This window comes from Ictidomys tridecemlineatus, chromosome 2 (assembly GCF_052094955.1).
Source record: "Ictidomys tridecemlineatus isolate mIctTri1 chromosome 2, mIctTri1.hap1, whole genome shotgun sequence".
NCBI classification, from domain to species: Eukaryota; Metazoa; Chordata; class Mammalia; order Rodentia; family Sciuridae; genus Ictidomys; species Ictidomys tridecemlineatus.
This window is the reverse complement of record NC_135478.1, coordinates 20,015,590-20,035,445: the sequence shown is the minus strand read 5'-3', so window position 1 is coordinate 20,035,445 and position 19,856 is coordinate 20,015,590. Positions and strand designations below refer to the sequence as shown.

General features: G+C 47.0%; 1 protein-coding gene across 9 annotated transcripts in view; it reads right to left on the bottom strand.

Moving 5' to 3' along the window:
* The window catches only part of Ccdc13 (coiled-coil domain containing 13), a 51,939-nt gene that overhangs the window by 18,330 nt on the left and 13,753 nt on the right, over positions 1–19,856 (bottom strand). For 8 of the 9 annotated variants that reach the window (XM_078038044.1, XM_021735025.3, XM_078038040.1 and 5 more), the window contains exons 2-9: positions 19,373–19,598; positions 17,409–17,557; positions 12,819–12,961; positions 11,074–11,163; positions 6,979–7,095; positions 5,652–5,756; positions 3,336–3,497; positions 565–741 (exon numbers count right to left, since the gene is read on the bottom strand). In XM_078038044.1, the coding sequence (XP_077894170.1) occupies positions 565–741; positions 3,336–3,497; positions 5,652–5,756; positions 6,979–7,095; positions 11,074–11,163; positions 12,819–12,961; positions 17,409–17,557; positions 19,373–19,593 (1,164 nt within the window). In that variant the 5' untranslated portion in view covers positions 19,594–19,598. The remainder of the gene's footprint in view (positions 1–564; positions 742–3,335; positions 3,498–5,651; positions 5,757–6,978; positions 7,096–11,073; positions 11,164–12,818; positions 12,962–17,408; positions 17,558–19,372; positions 19,599–19,856) is intronic. The other variant, XM_078038039.1, reaches the window with a different exon arrangement.

Below are 19,856 nucleotides of genomic sequence, written 5' to 3'. Positions count from 1 at the left end.
CAGGCTGTAGGAAAGCAGTATGGCCTTGCTCATCAAGGACAGGTTTATAGTCAGGAAAACCTGCTTTGAGCTGAGCTGTGTATTCTTGGATGAGTTATATGACCTTTTTGAGTTTTGGTTTCCCCATCTGTGGAAAGGGATTACACTACGTGGCTCTAGAATCAACCATCATCACACAGGCAAGGGTCTGCACTGGCCCCTCAGCTGTCCCCTCATTCCTTGTTGAAAAATAACCCATGGTGTGATCCTGTCTCTTCCTTCTTTCCCCCATCCTTTTCTTTATCCTTTGAGGTCCATACAGCCAAGGCCTGAGCTGGGTACTGCCGTCCTAGCCCTCTTCATGCCTCAGGCAACCCCTCTAAGCTGCTTCCTGTCCCAGGGGTAAGGCCCTGGTGGTGCGGCCCATCTGAAGGCAACACCTTCTGGGTTAAGCAGGTGGCCCTCTGTGGGAGTGAGGGCTCACTCAGGCTGCTGGGGCTGGGTCTCAGGTGTCTGGGAGGCTGGTAGCCCATCCTTTGGGAATCAGGCCCTGGCTCTTGCCCTGCCAGAGTGGCTGGGCCATACCATGAGGGCATCAATGAGCTCGTCATCATGTCTGCCCTTCTCCACCAGGGTCCCCATCTGGCTCCTGAGGGTCTTCACTTCGCTCGATAGCACCTTGTTTCGAGACTTCACTCCCTCAGACTTCTTTCTCAGCTCTTCCAGCTCTTTTTGGAGGGTATCCCGCTCCCCAGCAAGTTTCTGTAATTAGAAATTGAGGACAGGGCAGTAGGGCTGGGTGGGGCCTTGGCACATCTGGTCCCTGGCTCCCACTCACTGGGGAGGCAGGGGCTGAGGCTAGGGGCACTGTTGAAGGCTGTAGAGCAAATCAGTAGAGCCGGCTCTGACTCCCACCCCCACTCCTCAGGAGTGTCAGGCGGGTCCGTGCCTCCCAGCTTGCCCTAGCACTTGACAGACAGCACTCATGGATGACAGTGCTCCTGCCCTCAGCCTGAGAACTCCGCCTTCCAGGCACATGGGAGAAAACCCACAGGCAAATCTTGGTGTGACCTCCAGAAAGCTGCCCCACCTCTTAGCCCCCTTTCCAGCTAGATAAAGGAGAAAAACCACACTTTAGGGAAGAGCACTAAGTCTAGGGTTCAAATGGAAGCTCTTAGCCCCTCAGAGCTTGAATGAGAAGTTGCCCTGCCTCCCCATCCTCTCACCTCCTCCACCAGCACCCAGCACAGCATCCCAGACTGTGCCTTGCTTGGTCAGTGATAAACTGGAGACTTGCATGTTGCACACATCTTTGAGGCTCTCATTCCTTCATTCTCAAGTGTTTCCTGAGGACCCATTATATGCTTGGCATTGTGATAGGTGCTGAAGGTACAGCAGAGGACAAAACAGAGTCCTCATTCCCAAGGAGCTGATAAATGCCAACTGAAGAGTGGGGGAAAGGAGTGGGAAGATGGAATATGGTCAAGCAAGGGCTTCCCCGAAAGGTTATAGCTGAGGAGAGACTGAAGACAAGAGCAAAGATCTGGGGTGGAACATGTGTGGGTGGAGCACCGTGAGTGAGGGGGCAGCTCAGGGGCAAGGGCAGAGGGGCAGAGGCCAGAGGAGGAAATTCAAAGTTAGCTCTGAGACACTGAGGGGGAGTTTGGGATAGTGGGTGACATAATCTGACCTGGTGCTGAGGCTCACTTAATGCTGGAAACATGTCTTCAGATCCTCAATGGGGTAAATTATGGAAACGCAAAATGAGTAAAACAATATAAACCCACAGGACCATGAGCCCTGTGGGGGGAGGCAGCCGTTGTTCACCTGTGCTCTGATGTCACGCTCTGGGCTCTAAGGGACAGCGGGCCATTTTCTCCCACTAGTATTGTAGCTTATGGCTGGTCAGCCATTCAAGATGCTCTCTGGAGTGTGAATGTGCAAGCCCAAGCTGTGTGCATTTCAAATCTAACATTTCCAATCCTCACCTCCCCTTTGCCCCTTGAACCTATTTCTATTTCCCCTAACCACATGTGACACTCTCTGAAAGTCCTTTATGATTCTACCTACTCCTTTTCCTTCCATGTTCAGTCACTCACAGAGTCCTGGAGTCTACTCTTAATGTCCAGGTGTCCAGCCCTTCCACTACAGTCCTATTATCATGTTGTAGGTCCTTGGTCATGTCTTGAGCAGATTATGCTCTGCCTCCAATATCTCCTCCGCTTCCCAACTATGTGACATTTTCAAAAAGCAGTTAGCCATGTTCATTCACAGCTTGAAACCCTTTGGAGATGCTCCACTGCCTTCAGGATAAAAGCCTGCCCCCCCTGGCTGGCATTCAAGGTCCAGCAGGTCCTGGCCCTACCTACCTCTCCACTCTCACTGTTCCCCCTCCTCATAACTGATGGTCTAGAATGCTGGGAGGAACACGTGATGATGGTCACCAGGTTCCCAGCACAGGGTCCAGCCTGGAGTTGACACAAATGGAAGCCTCCCAGTGAAAAGTTTAAGGCTTCACTATCAGGAAGGACACTGTCTCAGGGTCACTAAAGTGGGCCAATTGTTTGGCTTTCTAGCACCTCCTCCTGCTTCCTCAGCTACTTTCTTTGAAGTAGACCCTACTTCCTACTCTCAGTCCAAATCTGGGGAAACTGACTCAATACCCAAACTTGGTACAGGTATCTGACACCTGATCAATAAAACCCCTCGTATCCTTGGCCACAAGGATTGGCTCAAAGATGGGCACCTGATCCAAGCTAGGCCAAACTTTGTTGGAACTACTGGGATAGGCCCTTTGTCTGTGGGGGCTGGGTTAGAATAGAGAAGTCAGGACTACCAGGGATTCCCATGGGAGCAAGTAAAGTCAATCCAGGAGAGAGTGTACTAAGACAAGATCTAAAAGTCCCTGGATCCATCCATACCTGAAGCTAGGACACTTCTAGGCTAGTCATTTACACGGGCTAATAATTTCTCTTTGATGCTTAAACCTGGTAGAGTTAAGATGTTCAACACCCTCAAGCTGCAGACTCTGCTGCTGATTCCAACTTGCCCATCTCTTTTATTAGCCTGGAACTCTCTATCCTCCTTTAAGACCCATCTAATCTTACTCCACTTTTGGAGCTATGACTCTCCTCCTTGCTCCCTTTCACAATCAAGGTTACTCAAAATTCACTGAATGGTCCCTGGGCGAAGCCCCATCAGGCAATTAGAGCTGGATTGATATGAAGCAAGGAACATGCCTAGAGGTGACCCAAGGCCCCAGGCATCTCCTGCCTGTGGGGAATGCCTCAGACCCTCCCAGGAACTCTGATGATCTTCCTCCTGTCCACCTCACCTCCTTACTGGGCATGCATTACCTCCCAGCCTTCCTGTTTTTCCCTTTCCAGGCTGCGGATCCTCAGTAGGTTTTTCTCCTGTGCCGACAGCTTCTTTGGGTCTGGGTAGATAGGGAGCTCATCATTGGCTGTTCCTGCAGATCTACTCCGGGTCTGTCCCAGCTGCTTCTCAAGCTCCCGAACCTGAGGGTGGGAAAACTTGCTCTACCATGTGTCTGCACTCAGACCACTACTCTGAGGTGCCATGGATCCTGAAGATGGAACCACTGATCCAGATGGCTGTGGGAGCCCCAGACAAGGGGGCCTGGAGTGGAAAGATCTGAGTTGGTATTTTGAGCAAAGCAGGAAGACACTCAAGAGGTTTAGCTTAGAAAAGACACACTTCAAGGTGAGAAAATCACCCCACTTCTGAGGGGCTGTTTGAGGGCAAGAAGCAGATGTATGGCCCCAGAAACCTGGAGGGATAGGAAGGCAAGCCTCAGTACAAGGAAGAACTCTAATAGACAGTGTGGAGGGGGGAGGTTCTTGGGAGATGGTGGGCCACAGGCAGGAGAAACAGCAGAGGGAGGTCAGGGTTTGGAAGTGAAGAGCCTGGCTCAAATCCTCACTGGCTGTGTGATTTATGCACACCTTACTTAACTTCTCTACATCAGATCTCCAGGGCAAGGGTATGGTTATCTGCATCTTAAACCAAGGCTATGGGTGACTTTTAAGATTAGGCGATGTAGAGAAACCCCAAGATGGCCCTGGTGAAGCCCTCAACACAGAGCTCAGCACACATGGGCTCTCACAGGTCACAGGTAGATGTCATCCCACAGAACAACACCTTTATCACACTGGAATCTAATCAGAGAACTCCCAGGGTCCTTCTTATACTGGTTTCCATGTCAACACAACCAAATGATGGAAGGAAGTTGGTGAACTCGGGCCAGGAGAGGAGGCAAGACTCACTAGGATCACTGGTAAAGGGCAGGAGCATTGCTTTGAAAGCTCAAATTAGTGTCCTCCTGTGGTACTGTATGGTAGCTCCAGTTAAACCTTAAAGAGCACAGTGTTAGCTGAAGTTATTTAATATACTACTTGAGTGCTGACTGTGGCAGGCACTACACCCAGTGCTTTACAAATATTATTTTTATTATCATTATTGGTACTGAGAATTGAACCCAGGGGTGCTTAACCACTGAGCCACATTCCCAGTCCTTTTAAAATATTTTATTTAAAGACAGGGTCTGGCTGAGTTGCTAAGTGCCTTGATAAATTACTAAGACTGGCTTTGAACTCATGATCCTCCTGCCTCAGCCTCCTGAGCCGCTAGGCATGCAATACCACGTCCAGCCAAATATTATTTCATTTAACCCTATGACACCCTACAAGGGCAGTATTATGATCTCTGCTTTGCAGATGGGAAAATAAGAGATTTGCCTGAGGTTACAGACTAATAGAACAGTGAGAGGCTAGATTCAAACTCAGATCTCTTGGATCCCAAGGCCTTGCACTGATCAGCAACTAGAGGTTTTGTTTTTTCTTTTCTTTCTTTCTTTTTTCTTTTTTTTTAAACCTTCATGTTGGCTTCAAGTAGACCCTGAGAATAAAAGCCACTAGTCATGACCCTGACTGGGAATGAAAGTGATGTGCTCATGTGTTTTTCAGTTTAAGGGTAAAAAGAAAAAAAAAAAATCAGTGCTGCTAATCTTTGTCTAGGCCTTTCTCTGGGCCAGGGGCTATGCCTAGCACTCTGTACACATTGACTCATTCATTCCTCCTGGCAACCCTGGGGGTAGGTGCAGTTATCTCCATTAAACAGATGAGGAACTGAGGCACACAAAGGAAGGAATTTGCTTGAGGTCACCCAGCCAGTGAGTGGAGAATCAGGGCTGGAATCCAAGCAGCTGGACTCTGGAGCCCCTGTTTTCAGCCTCCTTTGGTCTGCTCCAAAATATTTAGAAAACAAAGAGGGAGACAAGGCAAAGTTTTTATTGGGTAATGAAAACTTTCAAAAGACAACAAGCATCTGGATGAAACTGGAAAAAGCCTACAATTACAACAGTCACGCAATCTTACGTGAACCAGGAAAGAATATGCCTGGAGAAGAAGAAGTCAAACCAAAGGCATTGGCATTCATTAAGTGCCAGTGCCTGGCATGTGGTGTTATGTAAGTGCTTGTTCATTAAATAACAAATTAAAATCAGGCTGGGTGGAGAACATAAACACCGGCCTGAGAGTACGCTCTGCAGGACGTAGGCCTTTGGAGCTCTGAGCGCTCACATCTCTAGCACAGGTCTCTGGGCCTTTTAAACCCTCTGTTCTGGGCCAGGAGCGGGGTGATGACACACTCACCTTGCTTTGAAGAACGAGAATTTGTTGAGCCCTTCCCCTCCAGGTCCCTGGAGAGGACAGGAGCTGCTGGATGTTCACATCTTCCCCAACCTCACTGGACAAAACCTGCAATGAGGCAGCGTGTTCAGAATGGCAGGAGACAGGGCTCCACCAGAAGCGGTGCTGGTGTGTGGGACTCCTGGGGGCAGCCTGCACCACACGCCCCACTTCCACTTCAGGGCGTAGCCCTAAAGGCTGGTTTGCCACTTTCCTGGCTCAGCTCTCCAGGGAAAGTAGCAGATCCATCATTGACAGAGTTTCTTCATGATGCTTAGAGGAGCCATTGCCAGGAACTGCTAGCAATGGCCAGGTAGGTCCCCTTGCTCATGGCACATTCTGTAATGAGTGGACCACAGGGCTGACCAATACCTGCTTCCTTAACCCATTCACTTATCAACTAGACCTGAGAGAAGTCTGGATGGCTACAGGAAGTACACGGCCTCAGGGTCTTGACCTTTACGAAAAGCCACAGACCAGTGGCCATCTGAGTGTAGCAAGGAGGAGTGCTGGAGTGGCACTTGAGGATGCTGTGCTTCAAGAAGGGCACAACTCTGTGGCTACTGAAGTGCCCTGTTCAGCTCCACCTCAGGGGCTGAGGCGGAAGCAGGACACTCCAGTTTGTGACCTGAGCTCTCTGAAGCCCAACAGGAAATCCCATTCGGTGCACCAAGTTACCAAGTCCTTGGTGCTTGTTTCCACAATAGAATGTTGTTTTGGAAATCTTGGCTGGTCTGAGAGGTTCCAGCAGGGAAGACAAATGCCAGAGAATTCACTACATAAATAAAAATAAACAACAAACCAGCTGGGCCTCCAGGGCCTGTGCCCTACGTCTGAGTGCTTTCCTTTGAAAGGGCCCTTTAATGCACAAACCACCTGTTCATTTTCTGATACTACAGATAGCAGAAGGCAGGGGGAAGGTCTTGGCAGAATTTTGAGTCAATGATGGCTTATTAAGTGGAGACCCAGGATCTATTAGGGCACAGGGAATGTAGGGAAGGCTTAAAGGAATCCCCCTGGGTGGAAGGGGTATCCTCCCTTAGTCCAGAGCTAGGCAGGCACCACAAAGGAATAACCCTAAGGCAGCTGGTGATTGCCCATCAGATGGGACTATACCAAGGAGCCCTGAAAGGAAGTTACTGGATGTGGAACCTGACCCAGAGCAAGCAGGATGCTCTCTGGCAGGGCACTCTCTGCTCCTGGACAATGGAAGCTGTGTGCCAGCTGTGCTCTTCCCAAGGCCAGCCCCGGCCCTCAACAAGTCCCAAGTTGAACCCAGGTTCTGAAAGACCTTCTGGGTCATCCGGAGCTCCTGCTTCACAGACTGAACCTGGTTGCGCAGATCACTCATCTTCAGGTTCATGGTTGCCAGCCTGTCCTTCAGGGCCTTCACCTCTGGAGTCTCCGGCTAGTTGGCAAGAACAGGGAGAAAGCAGTCACTTGTTGCCTGAGTTGTAATAGCAATCAGCCCCTATTTATCCAAGTCTGCACCGGGCACTGTGCTGGGTGCTAGGTGCTTGGTGCTTCCTAGCATGGACTCTCTCTGCTGTGCTCAGAGATGGCATCACAGCTAGTTTATCTGCCCTTAGAAGAGGGAGGGAACTTGTTCATTCACAGAAGGCCACTCCAACTTTGCAGGAGGGCCATGACCTTCCTAATTCATGGTCTCCCTTTCCCAGAATCACACTGATCAATCTGGGCCTTGTCTCTGACAGATGAGGGGCTTTGGGTTCCCTTGAGGGCAGTGTGCTCACTGAACAGAGAAAAGGACCAGTTTCCCCCCTAAACACTCCATCTCTGAGACTTAAAAAGCTGCAGCAACCATGGAAACTGACTGTTGGACCTCTTAGTGATGTCTTTTTGCTTTTTTAAAAAAATAATGCTTGGGGCTGGGATTATAGCTCAGTGGTAGAGCACCCGCCTAGCACATGCAAGGCCCTGGGTTCGATTCTCAGCACCACATAAAAATAAATAAATAAAGGTATTTTGTCCAACTATAACTAAAAAATCAAATATTAAAGAAATAATGCTTGATGCAATGTTGCAATGTTTGGCTACAGCTTTTTCTCCAATGAGCTGACTACCTCTCTGTCTTCTATATACACTGAGGAAGCCTCCAAGATCAGCCCATTCAAACTTCTTCCATCAATGATGAAAATAAAATCCAGAGAAGGGAAGTAACTTGCCCTCGGGCACACAGCTGGTTGGGGGTGACATAAGTAGGAACAGAACCCTGGAATGGACCCTGTTCTGGTTGATCTTCCCAATTTACGCAGTTGCTGCTGTTGCTGTTGCTGGCAGCAGTAATGATTGTTGGTGGACTGAGCATCACCAAGCAATGATGCTGGGTCCCTCTGCTCCTGCTCCAACAGACTCAGAGTGCTGGACTTCTAGGAAGCAGGGTGAGGGTATAGCAACGTTCTAAATCTTCTTCAGTAGGCACAAACAAAATCTCCTGTGGGTACCATTATGAAAGACAGTATGGGAAGTTCCATGGACCCCAGAGGCTCTGAATAGTTCAACTGAAAACCAGCAGTCAAAGAAATTATTTGGACACATGGTCTAGAAACCCTGATGGTATTTTTCCTCATCTGTGGAATGGGTGTCCTGCTTCCTCACAGCACCATCATGGGGCTAAAACAAATAACCAGTGTGGACAAAATTTATGAACTGGAAACTTATGTGAAATACAAGTATATCCTTTTGTAAAAAAGACATTTTTCCCATGTCTCCTGCATGTCTGGCTGCCTGCCATCCCCTCATTGCTATTGGGTGCCTATCTTCTTGCCTGTTAAATGTGTGGCTTTGAATCTGTCCTGAGCTGGAAAGTAACACCTACTTCTGCCTGTCAGATCTTCATGCCATGAATCCCAGTAGTCCTGGCAGCCCTGATGCTGAGGGCTGAGGGAGTACATGGGCTTCTCCTGGGGCTGCTATGACCCTGCAGCATCTCTCTGGTCAGAGCATGAAACTAGCACCCAGGTTGAATCTGGCTCTAGATCCTGGTTAATGGTGCCCTCTCAGCCTCCTGTCCTCACCTGTAAAGTAGGGGTATGTGATATTCATTTCTGTGTACCTGCAACGGTTGATGGGATAACTCTAGTAAAGGGTACTATCTAGGCCAGGTTCTGACAGAGGGCAATGCCATGGGCCCTTTCTCAGCTCTGGCAGCCAGTTGGCAAAGTGGACTGAGGCCAAATGATACTCTGGAAAGGGCTGGGCCAGGGCCTAGTCCTTTTGGGCAGCTGGGTCCGGCCTACCTTGCAGCCATTTTGGACCTCTTTCTACCCAGAGTAAAATTCTATAGGCTTTAGGGGGGACCTGGTATAGGCACATCTGCAGCCATCCTGGGCTGTTTCCTTTGAGGGAATAACTGGAATGCAGTCCAGGAGAGCAATGCCAACAGTGCTCATGCCTCAGCCTCACGCAGCCCCATGCAGAGCACGGGGCCTCAGCTCCACTCTGGAATGTACTTTAGAGGCGAGGCCAGAATGTGGCAGCCTGGGCCACCCCACAGAGTGATGAGGGGGAGCATTGCTCTTATTCTCACTCTGATCCTAAGACGCCAGGGAAAACATGTGGTATGGATGAACTGAAGCTTGCAGCCCCGCACATGCTCTTCTGTCAGAAGCTCCCCAGGCTGCCCAAGGCCACAGAACTGAGTAGAAACTCCTGCTCCACTACCTTCTGAGGACCCCCTCCATGGGTGACCCTGCCCCAGCTCTTTTTGGCTCACATTCCTTTTCCCTGCTGTGGGCTCTGGGCTGTAGCCCAAATGCTATCCAGCTGGCATCCAGGTAAGCAAATTGAATGGGAAGGCTGAGTGCTTCCTAGCCTTGGCCCTGGCTTGCACTGTGCTCCTGGAAGGCCCTTCCTTTTCACCAGAAAAGCCAAGTTCAAGGATGCCCCCATCTCTCTTCTAGCTGATTTTCCTGAAGGGTATACTCCCTTTGTGAACACAGTGCCCTGGGGCTTTCTCTGAAGGCCCTGTCTGTGTCCTTCTTTCACATGGCTATTTCTGTCCCTCTTGGATGCCTCTGGGGACAGAGGTCCTGTTTTGATTCCTATGTTACAGGGCTCAGAAAATCCCAACAGGCTCAACAGGTGACTGAACAAACAGTTTCTCTTTTAGGGATCTCTCCAGGGAACATGGAGGTGCTTGATGTTCTGGATAAACCTGGGGCAAATTAGCAGCATCCCTCAGAGCCAGGAAAGGCCTAGAAGAACACTCAGTCCAGTCCCTGCCAAGGGCAGAGTCTCACTTCCGCCTCCCCAGCAATGAGACAAGTTTACACAAGGCTAGACTTAAGGGGACACACACACTCCACACTGGGGGACTGAGTCCTCAAGACAGGACTGAGGTGGACTAATCCTTCAACACGGCAGAGGGGGCAGGAAAGGGAGCACCAAACTAGGAGTTCTGGGCTCAGCTTCCGGTCACCAATTGACCTGGTTTCCCAAGAAAACCCTGGTGAGTCCTCCCACGATATTATGTTTTTGTTTTTGGCACAGAGGATTGAACCCATGGGTGTTTTACCACTGAGCTATATCCCCAGTTCTTTATATTTTATATTTGAGGTAGAGTCTTGCTAAGTGGCTGAGGGTCTCACTAAGTTGCAGAGGCTAGTCTTGAACTTATGTTCTTTTCTGCCTCAGCCTTCCGAGTAGCAGGGATTACAGGCATGCACCACTACATCCAGCTCCTCCTGGGATGTTCTTGAGACTGATGCTGTTTCTAGTCTGGCTTGGGCTACCTGCCTCTGGCAACCCACTGGGTTGGCTTCCTTTCATAAAGCTACAATTCCTACCTCCTGGCTTTCATGGACTGTGTGCTGGTTTAGTAAAAATAGGATCTGGGGAACAAGCCCCTATTCCCCAAATTTACTCTTATTCTGTAGTTTTGGAGCTCTGCAAAAAGCAAGACTCTTCATAGTATGATTGCCCATAAAGAACAGGAACCCATTGGGCAAGGGTGAATTCCCTGTCCCTGGGGCAAGGTAGAGTTGGATTTCCCTAGTGAGGAGCTATAAAGGTGATGATTGGACTGTAGCAGAGGCCAGTTAGTCCAGGCCTGCCCTTCTGGTGCTGAGGTTCTAGGATTCCAGGGGCCTGAGGTCCCTCCCACCTGCCCTCTCTGGAGAATGAATCAGAGCTAGATCCACCCTGGGGTGTAGCCAGGGCATCCTGGCCTCAGGCCATAGGCTGCCTAACCTTCCTGATAGCAGCTCTGAGGAGGCTGCAGTGGTAGACAATGAGCCCCTGTCTCAGCAACAGGTGTGTGTGGGTAGGCCCTGGCAGAGGCACCTAGGCTCTGCTCTGGTGGAGGAGGGGAGGCCCTGGCTGATAGCTACCTCATGCACTCCCCTGTACAGAAGAGAATTCATACCAAGGCTTTGTCTCCCAGCTGGGCCCTTGGTGGCTTGGCTCCTGCATCGGTGGACCCCTTGGCTGGCAGCCTGGACAGGGCTGTCTGCAGCTGAAAAAGCAAAGCATGCACTTAATGTTTAATTCTGCTCCACAATTGCACAGCTCAGCTGAAGTGCTCTGAGTGTATGGTTACCTGTCTTAGAGATTTGTCCTTTTAGTTCACTTTAGGATCATTAATGGAAGAATTCTCCTTTACTAACTGCTCTGTGATGGGAGAGAGTTTAATTGATTGCCTCCCCCACTCCTCAATTGAATGGTAAGAAAAGTTTAAGGCTAATAACTTAATAAATAATAATGCTATAGTCATAATCTGTCTCCAGGAATTCTATCCAGAGCCAAGGAGTGGAGAATAAAGGAATTATGGACTTCAGGTTACAGATGGGACAACAGAAGTAGAGACACAGAGATGCTGCCACATTGGCTCAAGGCCTCATGGCGAGACTGCTGCAGACATCCAGACAACTGAACCTTTAATTATTTCTTTATTGTTCTTTGCACAAAGACCATACCCTATCTGACACTGTGAGGCATGGCCCACTCTTCAACCTCTCTGACACAACACATCTTGTGTCTGCTCTTGACCATATTCAGGCCTTCATTTTGCTCAGGGCTTTTGTGCCTGCTGAGCCCTCTGCCTGGAGGCCATTCCCCACCTACCTCTCTGAGTCTTGTATGTATGTACCTACTCCTTCCATGATATTTTTAAGCAGCTCCCGTCCAGGCCCTCATCATCTCCTTGCCATGGCCATTACTCAACATGTTGCTCTCCTTTACCTCTGCCATGGTTTATTCATAGTCATGCACAAATCTGTATTGGTCTGTCTTCCAGGAGGCCAGGAATCATCCTTCCCTACAGTCTCCCCCAGGGCCCAACAGAGACCTTACATGGTTCTCAAAAAATACATCACAGAAAAAAGGAGCTCTTATTCAAGGCCAAGTGTGATGACTGACATGGATTCTGGAAGGGTCTGGAATGGAATATAGCCTAATACTACCCCATCTGGTGTGGCCTGAGAAGGCCTCTCAATCTCTGGCAGCTTCAGTTTCCCATGTTACACTGGGAGAAGCTGTGAGGTATCCCTCTAGCCTCTGGATCCATTCTAAATCCTAAGGGACCCTGAGCCATTTGGGCTGTGCTTTCGATTGACCATCTGTGGGATCATCTGTGGGAGGGCAGGAGGCTGCAAAAAGGAAGAGGGACATCAGCGAGATCTACTGATGGAAGGTCTCTGGCTCTGGCTTCTGATGAGCAAGGATCTCTGTGAATTTATTTAGCAAATGTTTATCTAGTGCTTACTAGGTGCCAGGCAGTGTTCTAAGCACTTTATAATGTTAAATCATTTAATCCTCATAAAGCCCGAGTGGGTACAATTATTGCTACCATGTGACAGATGGAGGATGCTGAGACACTGAAAGCTTATGATGTGCTCACAGTCACAGATCTATCAGTGCTGGAGTTGAGAGCCACACCCTGGTAGTCCGGCTCTAGTTCTGTACCCTTAGCCACTCTGCCAGGCTGCCTCTCAATGGCCTGTGTCCCCTTGCTTTCCCTCTCTGGATGTGACAAAGACTGAGGAACTCATTGCAATTTCAAGCCCTTCAGAAGAACCCAAAGCATCTAATGGCTCTCTCTCTGGACCAGGGCGCTAGGAGTGTCCACCCCCCCTCCCCTCCCCCCAAGGAAAAATGACTTAGGCCCCTCACTTCCCGCTCCAGCTCCTGGATCCGATTGGTCAGCTGCTTCATTTTCATTTTCCCACCCTCTGACTCTGCCATCAATGCCCGATTCTTTTTGGAGAGTTCCACAATTTTGGTTGCGACTACATCTCCAGCCATACCGGCACTCCCTAAAATGAAAGAAATGGTGAGGTCAATTAAAAACACAGGTCTGCACATCAGACTCATGCCACACCTCCAACAGCACCAGGGTTTAAAAGCCAAAGTACTGGGAATGAATGGTCACAAAGGGTAGAGGTCCCGCAGAGTCACCACATGCCAAGGAACCCTAGGAAATGCAGCCACTTAGATTCAGTCTTTCCTCAGTTGTTCTAGGAAAATTGTAAGATCAGAAAGCAGACTTTTACTACACTGAGATTCCATCTCACCCCAGTCAGAATGGCAATCATCAAAAATACAAGCAACAATAAATTTTGGCAAGGATGTGGGGGAAAAGGCACACTCATACATTGCTGGTGGGACTACAAATTGATGGAACCACTCTAGAAAGCAGTATGGAGATTCCTCCAAAAACTTGGAATGGAAACACCATTTGACCTAGTTATACCACTCCTAGGTTTATACCCAAAGGATTTAAAATCAGCATTCTACAGTGACATAGCCACATCAATGTTTACAGCAGCTCTATTCACAATAGCTAACCTATGAAACCAACCTAGGTGCCCTTCAACAGATGAATGGACAAAGATGTTGTGATATATATATATATATATATATATATATATATATATATATATATATATATATATTACACATATATACATACATACACACACACAGACACAATGGAATATTACTCAGTCTTAAATAAGAATGAAATTATGGCATTTGCCAGTAAATAAATGGAACTGAAGAATATTATTCTAAGTGAAATTAACCAATCTTAAAGAATCAAAGGCCAAATGTTTTCTCTGATATGTGGATGCTAATTCAAGGTAAGACGGGGGTGGGGGATAGTGGTACTTTGGATTAGACAGAGGGGAGTGAAGGGAAGGGAGGGGATACAGGAGTCGAAATAATAGTCGAATGAACAGACATTATTACCCCATGTGCATATATGATTACATGACTTGTGTAACTCTACATCATGTACAACCAGAAGAATGAGAAGTTATACTCCATTTATATATGATGTGTCAAATGCATTCTACTGTCATGTATGACTAATTAGAACAAACTTTTAAAAACATTTTAAACAGCAGAGTTTTAGTTCTGTGGGACTCAAGTTTATTGCTCTTCACATAATCTCAGTGATGGGATTGTAATTCACACCCTATGATCTGTGATTTTCCAGTGTCCTCAAACGATCAGGGTGAGGTGTCCTCAACCCTCCTATATCTGCCTGGCTCTGGGCTTTGGCTGATGAGATGCCAACAGCTGAGGTGTGGGCAAAGGCTTGGAGAGCATGCGTGTAGTTAGGCTTGCTCTGCTCACATATGCCATCTCCACAAGAACAAATCCATGCCAGCTAGTTGATCCCAGGAGAAAGAGGGGCACATGAAACAAAACTGAACTATTACAGCCAAGCCTGGCCTGGCCTAGCTCAACCAATCTCCAATTAACCCCTAGATGTTTGAGCTAAATAAATTATTATTGCCAAATGCTGCTGAGATTATGCAGTTGTTTCTTACACAGAATTTTGTGGTAACATCTAACCAATATACATTCATACATTCACTCAGCAAATGTTTACTAGTTTCTACCAAGTACTTGACCCTTTTAGAGATTCAGGGGTGAATAAAAAAGATGGATGGGATTTACATTGTAATTAATTATCTGTAGGGAAGACAGATAATAAAACATCAAACAAATAAGTATTAGAAGATCTGGAAGGAATAAGTGATATGAAATAAAAAGAGAGGCTGAGCAAAGGATGTTAATGATGGGGTGATGCTACTTTACCCGGAGCAGCCAGGATAAGGTAATATGTGAAGAGACCTGAGTGGATAAAGTAAGGAATCAAGCCAAGAGAAAGCAGGTTCTCAACTAGGAAGAGTGTTCTAAGTAGAGGATACAGCAAGTGCACAGGCTTGGAGATGGGGGCATGCACGGGGAGTCTGAGGAACATAAAGTAGGCCGCAGTAGCTGGAGGGCTACTTGCCGTGGGCAAGGGAAGTGGTTGGTGAGATGTGAATGGGGGGAGTTGCATGTTGTGAGGGCTGTGCAGAAGGCAAGCAGTGAGAGCTAGCCAGATTGGCCACTGAGTGCCTGGGTAGCCTTGGTAGTCACTTGTCTTCTTTGGAGTACAGTTCCTCTACCTGTACAATAACAGTTCCCTGAATGCTTTTGACACTCCAGAAGTATGTGACTGGCAGGTGTTTTCTCAGTTCTACTTTTTAAAAAGACCATGATATGCTGAAGAACAAGACAGAAGGTGACAACCAATGGAAAGCAAATGGTAGCCCTTGGTGGTTTTTGAATTACTGCAATCCAGGCCTGCTACAGGTAGTTAGGAACAGCAGCCCTCAGAACCTCACATCTGCTGAAAAGGCCAAGCACACATCAGGAGAAAGAGCTCAGAACAGACCTGGAGCCCTGGAGTATCTGGAGGGAGACAGGAACTGCCGAGCATCAAGAGAGCACACTGGGTCCCTAGCTCCTTTAACAATTTATGGGCAGGGAGGGGATATCAAGGGTCACTGGGAAAATCATCAACACTAGCAATTTAAGAAACACTGTTGTAACACCAATTCTGGTTCTGGTTGAGACAAAGTCAGCACACTCTTTCTTTCTCATTGAAAACAACTAAAACCCTGGGACAGTATGTGTGAAGCAGCTACCTGAGGGCTCTGGAAGTAAACGGCAGCAAAGCATATGGGGGTAGGAAACCAGACCTAGAAGCACAAATGATCCAGAGGGGAGTTTCTTTCCCAGGTCTCAGGCAGCACAAATCCTAGAACTAGCCATCAGAAAGAGGTCAAGGGAAGCCCTCTTTAGTACAAAGTGAAGGAAGAAGAGCCTGAAGTGAATGAAGAAAATCATTTTTTCTTCCTTTTGTCTCCCAATCCTGTCTCCAGGCCAGTCCCACTTCTGGGGCTGTCCCCTTGTTGTTAAATGGTGGCAGTAGGGGAATGGGAAATCCCAGAAATGCTAATAGCTAAGTATATAAAATAGACTAATTTCATCTCTGTAAGTTTTTAAGACTTATAATGTTCGTAAGCCAAAGCTTTAACAGTGATGGAATTACCAGTTTTGTAGGTGTAATTCACGTAAAGGCTGCAATTTATAAGTGGGGAGGGTGAGGAACCTATGTGGTGACAATACTTCTACGTTCCACTTGACGTGGTAAAACTCTAATCCTAAATAGATTCTAAAAAGGTGAGTATGTATTTTGTAATCACTAAAGCAATCACTGAAAATCCAAAGAAAAATAGTCCATCAGCTGTCAGTAGCCTGTCACTTGTGGCTTGGTTTAAAAACATGAACTGAACCAGTCAGACCTCTCTCTGGATTTAAGCAGTCCCTGTTATCCTGATGAGGCCATCAAGGAGTCTGAAAGTTGGCCAAAGCAGCTTGTGGCAAAGAACAATGGACAAACCCAGGAGGAAGGAGCAGCCCAGGTTCTCCCTCCAGGCTCTGCTGGGATGAAGATGGGTCTCCTGCTCCCCCTGGTGCCCATCAGCTTCTCGACAGCCTTGCAAAAGTATAAGCAAGCTGCCCCTGGAGCAGCTGAGTCTGAAGCCAGGTTGTGTCTATCCTCGCAACACAAAACTTACCTACAGGGTTTTTGTTTTAGATAGAAAAGGTCAAAGAGTAGGATAGGCACTAGGGATTTTAGGACACCAAATTCCTCTTGTTTTTTAATTCAGCATTGACTGATCAGATCTTAGTTCTGAGCATTTATTTTCAAAAGCAGGGAGTGATGTTGGCAGGTGCTGGGTCAGCTCTGTTGCTCTCTATGATTGGTAATACCTACTTTCTGGTATTTTGGCCTCTTGGGAAATGTTCAGTGGGTGTACACATGACAGAGCAAAATCGGGGCCAGAACTCCACCAAATCTGCAAAGCTAAGGTCAAATTTATAACCGCAGGGCCAATGTCCTGCTCACACCCACAGGGTCAAGTTCATCCCCAGCCCAACAAAACCAAGGACCACAGGGCCAAAGTCTCCACCAACTGAGCCAAGGTCCAGCATAGACTCTGCTGAGAGGAGCTGGGTCCCAGGAACTTCTCCCAGAATGACCAATGTCCTTCCTGGAAGCAAGGCAGATGCTGTAGAGTTAAAGCCTGCTTCTATTGGACCTTCTTAAACATCCTTGATGTGATGTTTGAGCCAGAGCACCAAGGAGAAATAGATCCTAAACATGATGGAGACCCTGGCTGGGTCATCCACATTGCCTTGATGATTGCCTATTGCCTTTGCTGCCCCTACTGTTCCTTGGCATGCAGGCCTCCCTGGCTGCTCTCTTCTTCTACCCTCTGCCTCACTTCCAGAATTCATCTGGACAAACGTCACCACAACTGACTCTTGGCACTATCTCTTGGGCACCTGCCTTCTGGAACCATGCTAACTCCCCTGGAATTCAGGGCAGGACTGTTGCAACAGTGGTGGAGCTACCTGTGAAGGCAAGTCTGTCCTCTTCTATTTTCTTTTTGAGGTGCTTGATTTCAAAGTCCCTTTCCTTCAGCAACTTATACAATCGCCCGTTCTCATCCACCGTTTCTCTGAGCTCCTCCCGAAGTTGCTGGATCTCATCTTCAAGCACCCTGTGAGGCAAAAGAGGGCAGGTGGGCAGGGGTAGGGCCTCTTCTGCCCAGGCTTGTGGTACTTGGGTACTAGGTGGCGATAAGAACTTGTTTGCACAAAATAGGAAAGAGAAACTAATGAAAGGCTTGAGCAGATTTTAACACCCTGTTCTCGGATCTGAGTGATTAAGCAGGTATTCCCCACATGAGTGAAAGAAGAATGAAGGTTTGAAAAACATTGTTTATTCGTTGGCTTCAAGACACTGATATAAAACCTGACTCAGGAAATTGACACAACTTTCAAGCATCCAAAGGACATGCATAAAAATGAATTGTAGGCTGTAAGGCAATCTGAGCAAATTCTAAATAAAGATATCAGAGAGATAATTTCCCCTAATGGCAATTAACCAAATTAGAAATTGATATTTAAAAAATTAGCAAACACCATCATATATTTGGGACTTAAAAAACCTGAATTATATATTGTATTATGAATCATTTAGAATTAATAGACCACAGAAGCTATATCAAAACTTGTCAAAGGCAGCTATAATTAAGGCTATGATTTTCTTTCCATTTCTTTAGCTGCCTTGCAAAAGTCTGGATAAGACTTACACACACACACACACACACACACACACACACACACACACCCCAAACAGGAATTTTCTAAGTCTTAGGTTGAGGCTAGGTTTCTAGGTTTCAGGCAAATTTGACAGAAAATTAGAACAGGAGGTTGATTCTGTGTATTCCAAATTGTACTGGGAGGGTCCTTCAGAACTCTAAACCACTAAGAAACCTGTGATCATGTCTGCTAAGCAGAGAACAGATTCCCTAGAGACAGTTGCTAGCAAAGTAAATATTTTGTAGGTTACCGTAATTATTAGGTAAATTCATGTTATTATTGCTGCTATTATTATTATTATTATTATTATTATTATTATTTTATAAAAGGTTCTAGTCTCCACTAATTTCAGTTTCTCTGGTTTGGGATAGATCATTTGGAAATAGGTCTGAGGTTAACTTGAGCTTATATATAGGAGTTTTATGTTTTTTTCTCAATTATTGACAATTATTTTTTTCCAACTGACATTTTTAAGTAGGTCATTTAAAAAATGAAAAATCATAAAAAAGTAAAATTTGAAGATGGAGAAAAGAGACTCTGGGAAAAATCAGAAGCAGAGACAGCTCAACAATGCTTGTACTTTTTATGGCAAAATGATCAGCAGAAGATTTTGTATCAATGCAGTCTCCTGCTTCCAATAGCCTTATAGATCAATGTGCATCTGTGTAACACTGTTGAATATAAAACACACTAAGAAGATTCTGGATACCTTTCAACTTTTCCACCAGCTTTAAAAAAGCCAGGAATCTACCAAGAGCTTCTTTAGGACAGGGTGTGTTCATGCGTTGCTATATGTGAGGAAAGGAAAACTGGAAGAGCAGAATAAACTGGAAGAGCAAAATGGTCCTAGATGGGATTTGGAGCAACAATCATATAAAACCATCAGTCAGCCAACCGGTTCTTAGAGACGCACACAGTTTACACCAAAGACTGTGAAGGAAAATCCAACGTATAAACCACACCTTTAATGAGTTTAAACATGTTCCCTTTGACTGTAAAATGATTTTTAAATACATTTCATATCTATTTACGTTCACAGGAGCACAGCTTTATCAGATGCAACAGTCTTTAATAAAAACCTCTGTATCAAAACCACTTTCAATTTAAGAGGCTACATTGGGTCAAGCTGAGCTGCTGGATGCCTGCACCTGTTTCTCCCCCACCTCCCCTACCTTATGTAATGTTCCTGGAGAGGTCAAACTTGCATTTACCTCTGCTCAAAGATGTTTTTCAAGTTTTGCTCCTCTGTGTGGAGAAGGCTGAGGCCATCGGAGATCTCCATGGATTCTTTTTGGTCATCATCTCTGCTTTCCTGTTCCTTTTCCTTTTCCCTCTTTTTCTCCATCTGCTGCTGTAACCTTCTGTGCTGCAGTTCCTGCATCGCCTTGAACTGGAGCCTCAAAGTATCCTGTGAGCCTTCGTCGGCTGCCATCTTGCCTAGGAGTCAGCAAAGAAGCCTAAATCAAACTCCACACTGAGTACTCAGTACACGGTCAGCCTTGTCTGCAGCCTGGAGTTTGTTGTTGAGCTTTGCCTGTGTGTTCATGTGTGTCCATGCAAATACTCAGGAGCCCCATTGCCACTCTGGATCATCTGAAACCCAAAGCTGAGCTGAGCCTCCTCCCCCAGCCCTGGACTTGCCACCAGACTGCACATGGCATCAGGATGCACCCCATTATGCAGATATGATATTTG